Source organism: Xylocopa sonorina, chromosome 11 (genome assembly GCF_050948175.1).
Source record: "Xylocopa sonorina isolate GNS202 chromosome 11, iyXylSono1_principal, whole genome shotgun sequence".
NCBI lineage: Eukaryota > Metazoa > Arthropoda > Insecta > Hymenoptera > Apidae > Xylocopa > Xylocopa sonorina.
In genome coordinates, this window is record NC_135203.1 from 1,164,548 (window position 1) to 1,177,251 (window position 12,704).

Below are 12,704 nucleotides of genomic sequence, written 5' to 3' on the forward strand. Positions count from 1 at the left end.
GCCTTAATTAGCAATATCAACACAATTAGTTATACCCTTTCTTGTCATTTATTTGCATTTTTATTCTCTCTCTCTCTCTCTCTCTCTCTCTCTCTCTCTCTCTCTCTCTCTTTATCTCTCTCTTTCTCATACACACACACACACACGCGCGCTCTTCACACACACTTTTTCCCTGGCTTCTTAATCAAGTATTGCAACTTGTAATGTAATTACAACAAACCATTCGAAATAACGATTGATTTTAGCAAATTAATTGACAATCATCTTGACACAGTACAAAATATCTTTACCGTTCTTATCAGATGCATAATATTAACTTATTAGTTGTACATCGAACAATTTTCACCGATTGAATATACATATACCTTATTCAAATATAAAATTTAAAAAAATACATTTTTGGTTTTATGAACAATATTTTACACTTGACAAAGTAAATTTTCTCTAATTGCTATCTCTTCTTAACAGTGCCGATTTCGTACTGATCGTTTCGATTGTTAATTAAATATCTCAAGGCACCAGAAATCGCATTGTCGCGAATGTTCCTTAAACAGTACTATACATGCGTTTATAAGTTGACATTGTTGCCAAATCAACTTTACATAATTTTTATTTCCGTTATTTAGTTGGTATAAAAACTTCGACATTTCATTGGTATTTATAAATATCAGAAAGAATGAAGACGTCGGCAACAACATCTCACTCGATCGTAGCAAAATAAGGAAAAAGTAATACGAGCGAAATGCATTCTCAGGACGATACATTGTTGTCTCTCCTATAACGTTTAAAACCGTTCCCCTCCGTAGCAACAACTATATATAATGGGAGTGACTTTAAATAATCGTGAATATAATATTTCTACATATAATGACAGTAATAATATAATAGTAAAGTAGAAGATTATTAATAAGCATCATCGAAACTCTCTACGAGTTCGATAAAACGCGATATACATATATAAATATTATTGATAATAATTATAAAATAAATGATTCATTTATAATGGTTGTGTTCTCGCAATGTGTTAGATGCGTCTATGTACAAAACATGTTGACGATAGATTGTCGATTAAGGCCTCCATCAAATACTCGACTACTAACAGCGTTAATTAAATGAACATTACGCAGTCACTAAGGCACGATCTGAATAATTTACGAGGAAAACGAAGAGGTTTTGTGTGCATCAAGCACAGATGATCTAAATCTGTCTAAAATCGATCTACGTTATCGTTTAGTTCTCGTATTTTCGCGAAAGGTGGTGTTCGTATCGCACGAAGCAAATTATAATCATTTCCACTTGATCGACAGTTTGTTTTGCGTTCTAAAATTTCTCCCATTTTTAGACGTTCTTCAGCAAAACCTAAATTGACCAAGTAAAGTTCTAGTAAAATATTAGATTAATATTTTCAAGTATTTGTCCATATTCAAATTTCATTCCATTCCTTAATAAAATTGTAAATAGATTTCATGGCAATTTTGTCAGAATTACTAATTATATGTATCGTGGAACAATGGAAGTAATTACATAAAACATGCGAATAGAGCTTCAATAATATTTATATTAATAAAATATCTGATTATCACATTATAATATTCACATTTCAATGGATAAATACTTAAGAATCACAATTAAATACAAAAAAATCACAAGACGCACACACACATCCCACATACATCCTAAACAAATAACTGTTTAACAAATCTCTGCTGGAAAGCGTAAGTCGTTCGTTTCGTTATCTTGTCCTGAACCTCTGTACCATGTAAAGCAGTTGTAGCCTCGTGGTGTGCACGCCCTATTAGAAAAAGTGTTGCATGAAAAAGCGTTGAAACCGAACAGGCTTGCCAGCTGCCGCAGCTATGCGTGAAATCGCAACTCCTCTCTTTTCTTCTCATTTTTCAACGGTTATCGGATCATAAATGAACGTTCCAGACGCATAGACTAGATCGGTACGAAATACTTGCAAAAAATTCGTCACTAGCGCGCCAAAAGACAGACCAAGTGCTGATACAAGCGCCTCTGGGGAAGTTCAGAAACTGGTAATATTATTAAGATGGATTTTAAGCATACAGTATACAAAATTCTTTAATTTTATTGCGAATTTTATTAATCGTTGACCGTTCACTTTTGTCGAGACTTTGATTTGCAAAATTTCTGTTCAAACGATGAACCATTCGCGTGAAAGGTCGAATACAAATGTTTATTCGTATCCTTGGATGACATTATAAGATAAAGCTAGACGGAGTCGCGCAGGCTCTCAGGCCTGAAAAAAATCAACTGAATCTCGTAAATTATAGATATGAATTACAATTTATACAAACACTCCGTCTCTACGATGTCTCCTAATATCTTCTCTCGATTATCATTCTCAATCGTTTCCACCAATTTATGTACGCATAAAAAACTGACTCACTCTTACATACTCATTAAAATAACGCGCATTCGAGAATGGCGATCTTCGAAACCTTTGCGATAAAGATATTGCGTGGAGCATCTAGTTACAACTTTTCATTCGGATACTTAGAGACCGCCATTCAATAACTTAGAAGATCTAACAATAAATAAGTTTATAACATAAAAAAAACCGTTTCAATGAGAGACTACAGACCGTTTCAATTAAAATGTCGTACTCGATTAATATTAACAATAACAATCGCGATTAGTAGATATACAGTGTCGATAATAGCGATGAATATTTAATAAAATAATAGCGATAACATATTTATACTACATGAAGTGAAAGAAAGTAAAGAAATACTAATAATAATAGCAATAATTGTAATAATAATGAAAATTAAAATGAAACGACGTACTTTTAATGATAACAAATACAATGAATTATGAACGATGATGATGAATAATAATGGGCAATGACAACATGAAGCATTGTAATATGTATAGTGATTCATAACTTTAACGATATTAATAATAATAATAACAACAATAATAATAATAATAATAATAATAATAATAATAATAATAATAATAATAATAATAATAATAATAATAATAATAATAATAATAAAATAATAATAATAATAATAATAATAATAATAATAATAATAATAAAATAATAATAATAATAATAAAATAATAATAATAATAATAATAATAATAATAATAGTAGTAGTAGTAGTAGTAGTAGTAGTAGTAGTAGTAGTAGTAGTAGTAGTAGTAGTAGTAGTAGTAGTAGTAGTAGTAGTAGTAGTAGTAGCATTACTAGTGGGTAGTAGTAGTAGTAGTGGTAGTAGTGTAGTAGTGGTAGTAGTAGTAGTAGTGGTAGTGGTAGTGGTAGTGGTAGTGGTAGTGGTAGTGGTAGTGGTAGTGGTAGTGGTAGTGGTAGTGGTAGTACTAATAATATTGATAATAAAATTGATAATAATAATAGTAATAATAATAATAATAATAGTAATAATAATCTGTAGCAGTAATAAGTTGCATAAAGTTAATACAGTGTGTATAAACATTTAGCGCGTCTTTGCGCTAGAGTGATAACTGATGCCACCATCGGAGGTTCTTCAGTCTTCTTTGGTTGCTGGGTAACTCGGTGAGGTTGGTGGGTACGCTAGGTCTCTGCACTTGCCGCCACGACTCTAAACTCTCCCCAGGTTTGTCTCTTTCTCCATCTACTCCTTTTTTCCTTTTCTACTTGCTCTTTCATTTAATATAGCCGTCGTACCACATAACACATACATACATACGTGTGTGTGTGTGTGTGTGTGTGTGTGTGTGTGTGTGTGTGTGTGTGTGTGTGTGTGTGTGTGTGTGTGTGTGTGTGTGTGTGTGTGTGTGTGTGTGTGTGTGTGTGTGTGTGTGTGTGTGTGTGTGTGGGCGCGCGTGTGGACATATGTGTATGTGTGTACATATATATACGCGTGTATGTATATACATGTATGCGGGAAGTTATTCGAATATAGAGAGCGGTTGGCTTCCGGTCCGTTGATCTGTTGATGAGAGCCAATTGATTAATAAACGTCTCGTTGTGGGTGCTGCTAAGGGACTCCATGGCGAATAACCAAGCAAGCCACGGGAATATAAGAATAATAACTGATGAGAATCATCTATGTTTCTTCCTCTTGTATGATGCTCCCATTATATTGTTAGCATTGTTACCATTACGGCTTCCTGTGATGGTCACATATCATTTCACGGGTGAATCTTTTTGTTTCACTGATTACCATTTTCCGGCTGCGATTCATCCTTTCTGTATAAACTGATCAGTCTCTAACAACCTCATTTCGGAAGCTTTCTTTACAATGCTAGTTACTATGGTTATCATAAAATGTAGAATACCGTCTCCGAGTGTTTGCTCCTTTTCTTGAAATGCTTCTTCAAAAAAATAATCGGATATAAACTCCATAGAATCAGTGAATTGATTACAATAGGAATTATAAACGTAATTTGTGCAAAACCAATAAAGCTATCTAATATACCGATTGAGACGACTCTGTGTGTATTGCTTTGTTTAGATGGCTCTGCTTAATCCCATCTTCATGTAAAACACGTCTTATTATCTCCTATTCGTTCACTTTACTCGTATTACTCTGATACAATTTCAAATAGCCACTACAAGCTTTTGGAAGACTAATATTACTTGTATTACAGCTTGCTGGTTGCTCTGGAGTCGTACTGAAATTAAAAGCGGTGAGAATGGCGACGACTAAGGCTAATCGCGAATCCGGATGACTACAGAGAGAAACAAGGTCCAGGAGCGTTTCCATGGACCAGGGCACTGTTCTTGAGGAAGGCTTCGTAGCTGCGGTTGGGGCTACTCAGCTGAGCTCGCGCGGCGTCACGGAATGCCGGGCTGGATGGTGATTGTTGCGATGGTGACGCCTCGCCCGACGACACTGGACCGTGCAACAGTCGTCCCCGTCCGCTACGTACTCGCCGCGTTTCATCTGGTGCGCGATCGTGTTGCAGAGCGCCCGTGGACATCGTTTCCTGTCGCACCTGACCTCGCCATTCTGCAAACATTCAGACAGACGGCGAAACGCGTTTTTTAGATTTCATCTCTGCGCTTCGCTCGAACTCGTATCGATGGTAAACGCGTATAGTGTTTTCGACGGGAATACGGCTATTCTTGTTAGATAACTAGCGATAGTCACACAGTATTAAGAATTGCTTATGATTCTCATCACTAATATTATAAGTAATATTACTTATCGTATAGATTACTTCTTTTATCATTTAATCTTTTTTTTTAGCCTAAACAGAGAATTAAAGTAGAAGACAATCATTATATATCAAATGTTTGTGATAATATCAGACGGGGAGGTGGCGCTGCAACTCGCAACATACTTAATTCTGGATAACATTGGTACTATTGGAATTTAGCGGAACACAGAGTGATCTCGCGATCATGGAACGGACAAGGAGCAATACTTTTTCTGATTGCAACGGCACTAGTTCGCTCGCGCGATCCGTGCCCGCGTTCCATTTTCATCGTAGTGGATGGACCCTTTTAATGGTCGGACCAAGCGAACGAGACCAGTTAAAAGTTTTCTCCTTAAAGGTCTCTCCGGTCGTGGCCGTTGTCTGAGTCTGGGTATCGCGGCGAGGCTGAGACCAGCTTCTAACGAGTTTGTATATACCGCGAGCGACCGCGCCGGCTGAAGTAAAGCCAGCCGTTTTTCGACGAGACCTTCGCATAATGAAACCGCGGACAAAAATGCCCGTGAGACATTTCTGTTCTTTTCTGCGATGATGGGAATCTGTGATATTGTGAATGATGTAACAAGTTCAAGAATAATGCAAAGAAATATTCCTGGTTAAAATAATATTTGTTTTACTCCGGCAAATATTAGAATTCTCATTACGAGACCGTAATTAACAATTACTGAGGATGTTGATGTTTAACTTTATACTAACAATCCTTAATCCACGCATAAACTGTTATAATAAGAACAACGTAAGATAGATAACCTTGAACGACCTTTGTTCCAGGTTGTAGAACGCGTCTGAACGAATGTCGTTGCACCACGTCTAAAGAAGGATTATCAAATATGTGGGAAAATGAAGGCGCCCCTGAAATTTTCTGCAAACTTCCGTTCAAACGAACGGAAATTTTTATAAAAACCGGTTTTCCATATCCTTGTCGCTATACGTCACATTTTTACTTCCAAATTTCAATACTATTTCAGACAATAATAATAAAAGTATCATAGAATCTTTTATCTCCAAAGATGGTTTTGCGAAAGAGGATACAGTTTCTTTAAAATACTATTTATACACAAACTGCTGGTTCTGCTTGTATATATCAATCGACAGAATTCCCTAAGGATTTAATATTTGATTTAAGTTCAACAAGCGTTTAACAAAATCATCGTATTTTCTTAATAATCGTAGATAGTCGGTTGATATTGCCGGTGATACGTTGGAAAGGTAGTAAAGATGTGTCTTCTGGTTCGTGTCGGCCAGTAACTTCAAGCACGAGTGGAATGCGGCTGATGAGGGGGTAAGAGCGATCGTGTAAACCGGAAATTGTCGCACTCGCCAAGTAAAGTACCGTGACGATCTCGCGCTACTAGTTCTCAACGGAACGCGAGTCTAACACGAATCACTTTAAATCTATGCAATATCAGAAGAAACCTATTATTAGCAATGAAATTTTCGCAACGCGCGACCCATTTTTTCCGCGATGTCGGTAACGAAGGTCACTACAAACTAAGATATTCGAGCTGCTATCCAACCCAATCTAACGCGAATTGGTTATCTCCTGTGAGTACATAGTTGCAGAATTAGATGGTTATTGTATTTGAATGACGCAAGAGATATTACCTGCATTAGGTATAACCGACAATAATTTGTGTTGGTATTTTTGTCGGTGTGCGAAACGGACATAATCATGAACTGTATCGTATTTTCTTGTACCATCGCAAATTGCACATGTCCCAGTCATCAATTTCGCTCTGACTACAAAGTGCATCGGTGTTCCCGTGATTACAACTAATTTCTTCGCGTGCTCGAGTAATATATTTGTGATGTCGTATAAGCTAGATGATAAGTAAAATTGCTACGGAGACCATGAATCTTGCTAATTTTCCTCTAGTGTTCATTTATGCACCGCAAACTTCTGCTTGTATTACCTGATTCATAGATCCTCAAATTTGATTAACGTAACTTAAAACGTAAACTTTATTTTTCTGTAACTCCCGGTGCTTAATGACAAAAAATGACGCTAACTTAATTTACCCTGTTCGTTTACGCAATTATTAAAGCGATCCATTTCTCAATAAAATAAATAATTGATATCCGTTTTATGATTACATTAATTGTTCGCAATTGATGTAAATGCAATGACACAACTACAATTCACACGTTCACGTATCATCTTAACCTCGTAGGAAATTGCGCGAGTGTTCTAGCGATAAGCGGTTAGCGATCGCTCTATCCCCCTCTTCAATGCCTGTCGCGCAGCTGACCATAACCCGAAATTCAGTGCCACTAGTAATCGAGGTATTTGTATTCCGCGCATCAAACGGTGGTCGACCGCTGGCTGCAAAAACGGCCCCATACGGGAACGGATTCGTCTGTGCTTTCAAGCGCCGATGCAATCTCATCTTTGCCACGTTTATCGAGCGCACGAGCAAAAAAAAAGCGCCGATAGACCGACCGCGAGCTATCTTCCATCGGTTTAACTGCGTTGCCTATCAACACCGATAGAGATCAACAGAGAAGGTGGTTTGAATTTGAAACCTCCAAATTACAGATTCAGTGCTCTTAAAATGTTCATCGTAGGATATTAGAATAATCATTATTCCCACGTTCCGTGCAATCTGTAATTTTAAAGCAAATAGCTCTGGTTCTATCCCTGCGCAGTGAGGATCAGAATACACCCACGGTAATCCCCTGCTCGTCGTAAGAGGCAACTTGTAGGGGGTAAAGTGTAGGTCAATGAAGATGTAGAAAAGAGTAACGAATTTTAGTTAAGAAAAAGAGTAATATATGCAAAGATATTAAATGCAAAATATATGCAAGGAGAATGCATGGAATGAGAAAAGTAATGAGAGAGAATAAATCCAGTTGAAGATATTGAACCATAAACCGTAAGTCCTGATTCCTAACGTTTTAACAAGGATACTACAAAAAAAATAATCCATAAACAGAAAAATAATCCAAGTGAGTTATACAACTCACATTTAACCTGTTAAATTTTTTCAAACTTCTACTTCTCGACAATTCTTTAGATTGTTCAGAGATCTAACAAGAATTCTTTAATTCGAGTCGGAGCTGCTCGGGGAAACGAATAAAACGGTGATCCATCGACCAGTGACTCTCACCTTGCACCTGCATTTGACACACTTCATCTCCCCGTGCGAATGAATCCGCGGATGCCACTCCATCCCGTTCTCGTAGGGGCCACCGAGAGGATACTTGCACCCGCCGGCGGCCAATATTTCCTGGGCGGTGCGCTTGGTCGATGGCGCCGCTTGGTCCCGCAGCGGACGCGCGGTGTCGCCCCCGACTCCTGTGTTCGCTGTACTAGGCGTCGTCGTTGGACACTGTCTGCAGCAGGCCTTCTTGCTGGGTCTGAAGGCGATCTTCTCGTCGCAGTCCAATGGCGGACACTGCACCCGCGGACATTTCACCTCCAGCGTGACAGGCTGCAAGATAAATGGGATATCCTTATTCGATACGTAATGCCGCGTTCACATTGCCACTATAGGTGGCATGGTTTTTTTTCCCCCGTCTGGACGACGATTCTTAACGTCTTTAATATTTCTACAGACGAATCGACGCGTTAATCGAATACACCAGTGTCGGAATAGGATTGGGTTGCGGTTTACTTTTTGGGTTTGGCTAGTTACTTTTCTGTCGACAGAGGCCATGCTCTGCCTTCCTTCACGCAATTCCATTCTGATAAATTACACTCAGTTTTATTTAGTTCAAAGTAAAAAGAATCATCTTCGAATATGGATTTTACGTTCGTTAGGCGACTAAAGGAATATCTATGATTAATCCTTTATACTCGGATGTCTCCTTTTTAGAGGGCATCATAATTGATTAGAGATCACAGAGGTTAAACTTATTTCACCGTAACTTTTTTAGAAATGTATGTTCGCCTAAAATTTTCTATAGTAATAGAAGTTTTCTATTGCTAGTAGCTAACGTCCGGAAAGATGCCTAGTGGAAAGGGTTAAGAGAAGAAGTGGTGGAACTCGAAGTCTAATACGACGTTTCTGGTTTGTCAACACTTCCAGCATCAGCATTCCCTTTTTTAACACCGACGGGCTCGAGCGAGCGGAATTCAAGCGGTAAGCTACAGAGCAACAGAAATCGGCTTATCTGCAGTAATGAACATGACTTTCTACAACGTGTCTCAGGCCGTGACTTCAAACAATTCGCTAATATCTATTTAGAAAGGCCTGTCACTGATTGCCGATCGCTACGCTCGCAGCACGAAACTCCTTTTCATGACTCGACAGAGAGCAACCGCATTCTTCTGGCGCAACGAACTCTCACGCGCGCACACAGTCCGGTGTCTGGTTGAATTTTTCATTCGCGCAGACCTTTTATGAGCGTTGCACACCAGAAAGCGCATTATAATATACGTCGCGGGATCGACGGTGATGTCGGATTTCGTTACGAAACGTGCAGCGCCGGCCGCAACAAGAGTGAACGTACGGTAAAGAGGTAAACAAAGAATCGGGGGAAAAATCCGCCGCCTATGGAAATCGAACCGTGCCACGAAACCGTCGCGCCTCACACGTTTCAGCTCTCTGTTCCGCGTCACGGGACCATTTATATTCCAACACGTTTCGAAATTCGACCCAGGGTTAAAGAGTGTTTGCGTCACCGCTTATTGTGCTCGGGGAAAAACTGGCATCGATGCGAAAGAAACCTTTGAGAAACTCGTTCGAATGAATTACTGGTACAGTTGCCGATTTATATAGGTATACTAATATAGCCGAGGACACTAACCACCTAAGAACAAAAAAACCTCTATTTTGAATATTTTTTGGAAAAGTATGGAAGCTTTCATTGACCACTGGAGGCCACTCGCTCTACCGTAAAAAAAAAATTTAGATGGTAGGCCGTGACTCTGTCGGTAATCTTAAATCTTTAATTAACTTCATACCAACAACTATAGCAGGAAGATAACACGGTGGATAAAGTAGCATTTAAAAACTTACGTCACACGTGCAAACTGCACAAGTGTCGAATCCTACTGGGGGTAAATATGGATGCCATGAAGCGCCCGGTAGATGGAACTGACCAGCCAAAGTGCAGCCTCTGGTCACCGAACTGATGTTCTTTCCTGTTGCATTTGTGTTGATTCCTGGACCTAATTAGATAGCAAATTTCATTAATCGGAAGCAAATAAGAATCAATTGTACGAATTTCTCTCTCTCTCTCTCTCTCTCTCTCATACACACACACACACTATAATACATTTCTTATAAGATTCATAACTTTTTAAATTGCTGTTTATGTAATTATAAAAAAATACAAGTCGACAAAAGTCGATGTTTAAACACTCGTATGACACCTTGTATAATTTTGTAGTGTGACCTGTGAGCATCATACGACGACCCTTAGGTTTAAAATTACCGGAAAAATAAAAACCGAATAATACTGTCGAATGGATCATATAAATCGCTAATTAGACCCTTCTAGTTATTTCTCCAAGACACCGTGTTCGGGTCTATTAAAATGTGTTAACATTTTCCGAGGCAGTAACAGGAATCGGACAAGCTGGAAAATAATTAGCCTTGTAGCTGTGGTAGATAAGCGGCCGTCTAATTTAAACAGGATCGTAGATAAGCGTAACTAATTCCACACACGATTACTTTCATGGAACGTGTCGCGGTTAATGGGATTTAATATCGATTTTAATTCGTCGCGTTTTATCATCGACAAGAAAGATAGACGAAAATAAGTTAAAACCGTGTGACATACTTGAACAAATTGGACAACAGTGGCCAGGAGCAGGCTTCAGTTGTTTTCCCTGAGCGCAGGTGAGAGCTGGACAGGGCACCGGGTCGCATTGGGCCAATCCTCGGTAACAGTGGCACATTGAGCAAGGGTCCGTGTTGGATGTCCATTGGGTGCCCTCGTCGTAGAACCTGGTCTCGTGAAAGCAAGCGCCAGTTTCGATGTCCGACCGTGGCGGCTGAAGATTGTACGCCACGACCGAGGCGACATCGTTGTCCGCGTAATGCGGGAGGCAACTGAGCGGCGCCCTAGTCTTGAACCGGGCTTTCAAAATTTTCTCAGCCTGACTGTCGGTCACCTCCAGGAAACCAATGCCGGATTCAATTCTATACAACTCCACCGGTGTCAATCCAGTGACGGACCCTTCTAAAACGTAACCGGTGAATTCTTCTAGCAATCTTCTGGCAACAGGCGCGCCTTGGGCCAACAGTGGCATGGTTTCCAGATAAAGCCGGAAAGTACGCGGCTCGTGCCCGTTGGTGGTGGATGTCGTTTGAGGGAAACCAGCAATTTCTAGCTCGTAGTGAAGAGAGCAGTCTAAATCGACGGCTGTCCAGATCAGACCAACCGGTCTGGGCTGTACAGGCTCCTGAGACAGTCTTCTAAGCAAAACAGGCGCGGTAGTGTCTCTGGCGTCGGCTACAGGTCTTTGTAGCAGTCGCCCGCGCAATTTCGAGCCAACGTGCGACGCGGCAACCACTGAGAGCTCTCCGTTGAACAGAGGCTCGAGGAAACGTGGCCCTGGACGTTCCAGAGACCCGTTAGCTAACCCATCGGCCAGATAAGGTGTCAGATCTTCCAGTTCGGTATGACGCTTGCCACTCTCGTCTACCAGAGTGACCAAAGGACTCTCCTCTTCCAATCCAATAAGCTGGACACCGAAACGCAGCGAGCCAGCACGGTCCAGAAACGCCCAGGCCAATCCAGAGGCAGCCGAGGGCGTTTCTGAAAGCAGCAGGGTCTGATACATCTCGCAGTTAACGCGCGGGCCAACTACACCGGCTAATCGTAAAGCCTGCGGGTCCTTTCTCGACATTATGCTAATGGACAATTTGCCCCGCGTCAATAAACGAAGATCCGCTCCTGATAAAGCGCTACGGACTTCCCCGAAGTTCAATTCATTCGACGGTTTCTTAACTACTATTTCTTCTCGTAAAACTACATAATCCTTTTCGAGATGCTCTAATTGGACTATCAGGGGAACCTCGGACATATCATTGGGCAGAAATACGCCGTTGAACACTAGGGATACGTGGATGGACGGCGCAGATGCGGAGGACGCTGAAACTATGGCGGTGGCACCTGCACCCGACATCAAGGAACGATCCACACCCATCGCCGGTTCCAGTAAGGAGGAGTATTGTTCCGTGGACAAAGCGCGGTAACGGGACAACTGTCCGGTCAGGGTGGCCGATGGCTCCCATATGAAAGACACGTGAAGATGTTCCTCGCGGAGCAACTTTCGGTAATCTCGGGGGACTCTCCTCCAGACACCGCACAGTTTACCCGTCGCGTTTTGATAAACTCCGCCTATAGGATCGATCGTTTGTTCCTCCAGGATACTTCCAGACCCGTCTACAAACTGTATACTTCTTGGTCGAGGAGTCGTCGTCGATAGATAGAACGAGTAGTATAAGTTCTTGCGGTGGAACGTAAAGCGACCCGTTGCAAGGTAGTTGTACGCGCTGTTATACATCGACGTTGGTGATGGCTCGTCGCGACGCAACGCCTGAGACGTTCTACCTGTTAAAAGCGTACCGAAATCTGAA

The 12,704-nt window shown here is 40.6% G+C and overlaps 1 protein-coding gene across 2 annotated transcripts in view; it reads right to left on the reverse strand.

Annotated features, from left to right (window-relative positions):
• Nucleotides 1-4,622: 4,622 nt before the first annotated feature.
• Sog (chordin short gastrulation) overlaps nucleotides 4,623-12,704 on the reverse strand; it is a 59,695-nt gene continuing 51,613 nt past the window's right edge. For both annotated transcript variants that reach the window (XM_076903811.1, XM_076903810.1), the window contains exons 6-9: nucleotides 10,900-12,699; nucleotides 10,134-10,285; nucleotides 8,280-8,603; nucleotides 4,623-4,964 (exon numbers count right to left, since the gene is read on the reverse strand). In XM_076903811.1, the coding sequence (XP_076759926.1) occupies nucleotides 4,770-4,964; nucleotides 8,280-8,603; nucleotides 10,134-10,285; nucleotides 10,900-12,699 (2,471 nt within the window). In that variant the 3' untranslated portion in view covers nucleotides 4,623-4,769. The remainder of the gene's footprint in view (nucleotides 4,965-8,279; nucleotides 8,604-10,133; nucleotides 10,286-10,899; nucleotides 12,700-12,704) is intronic.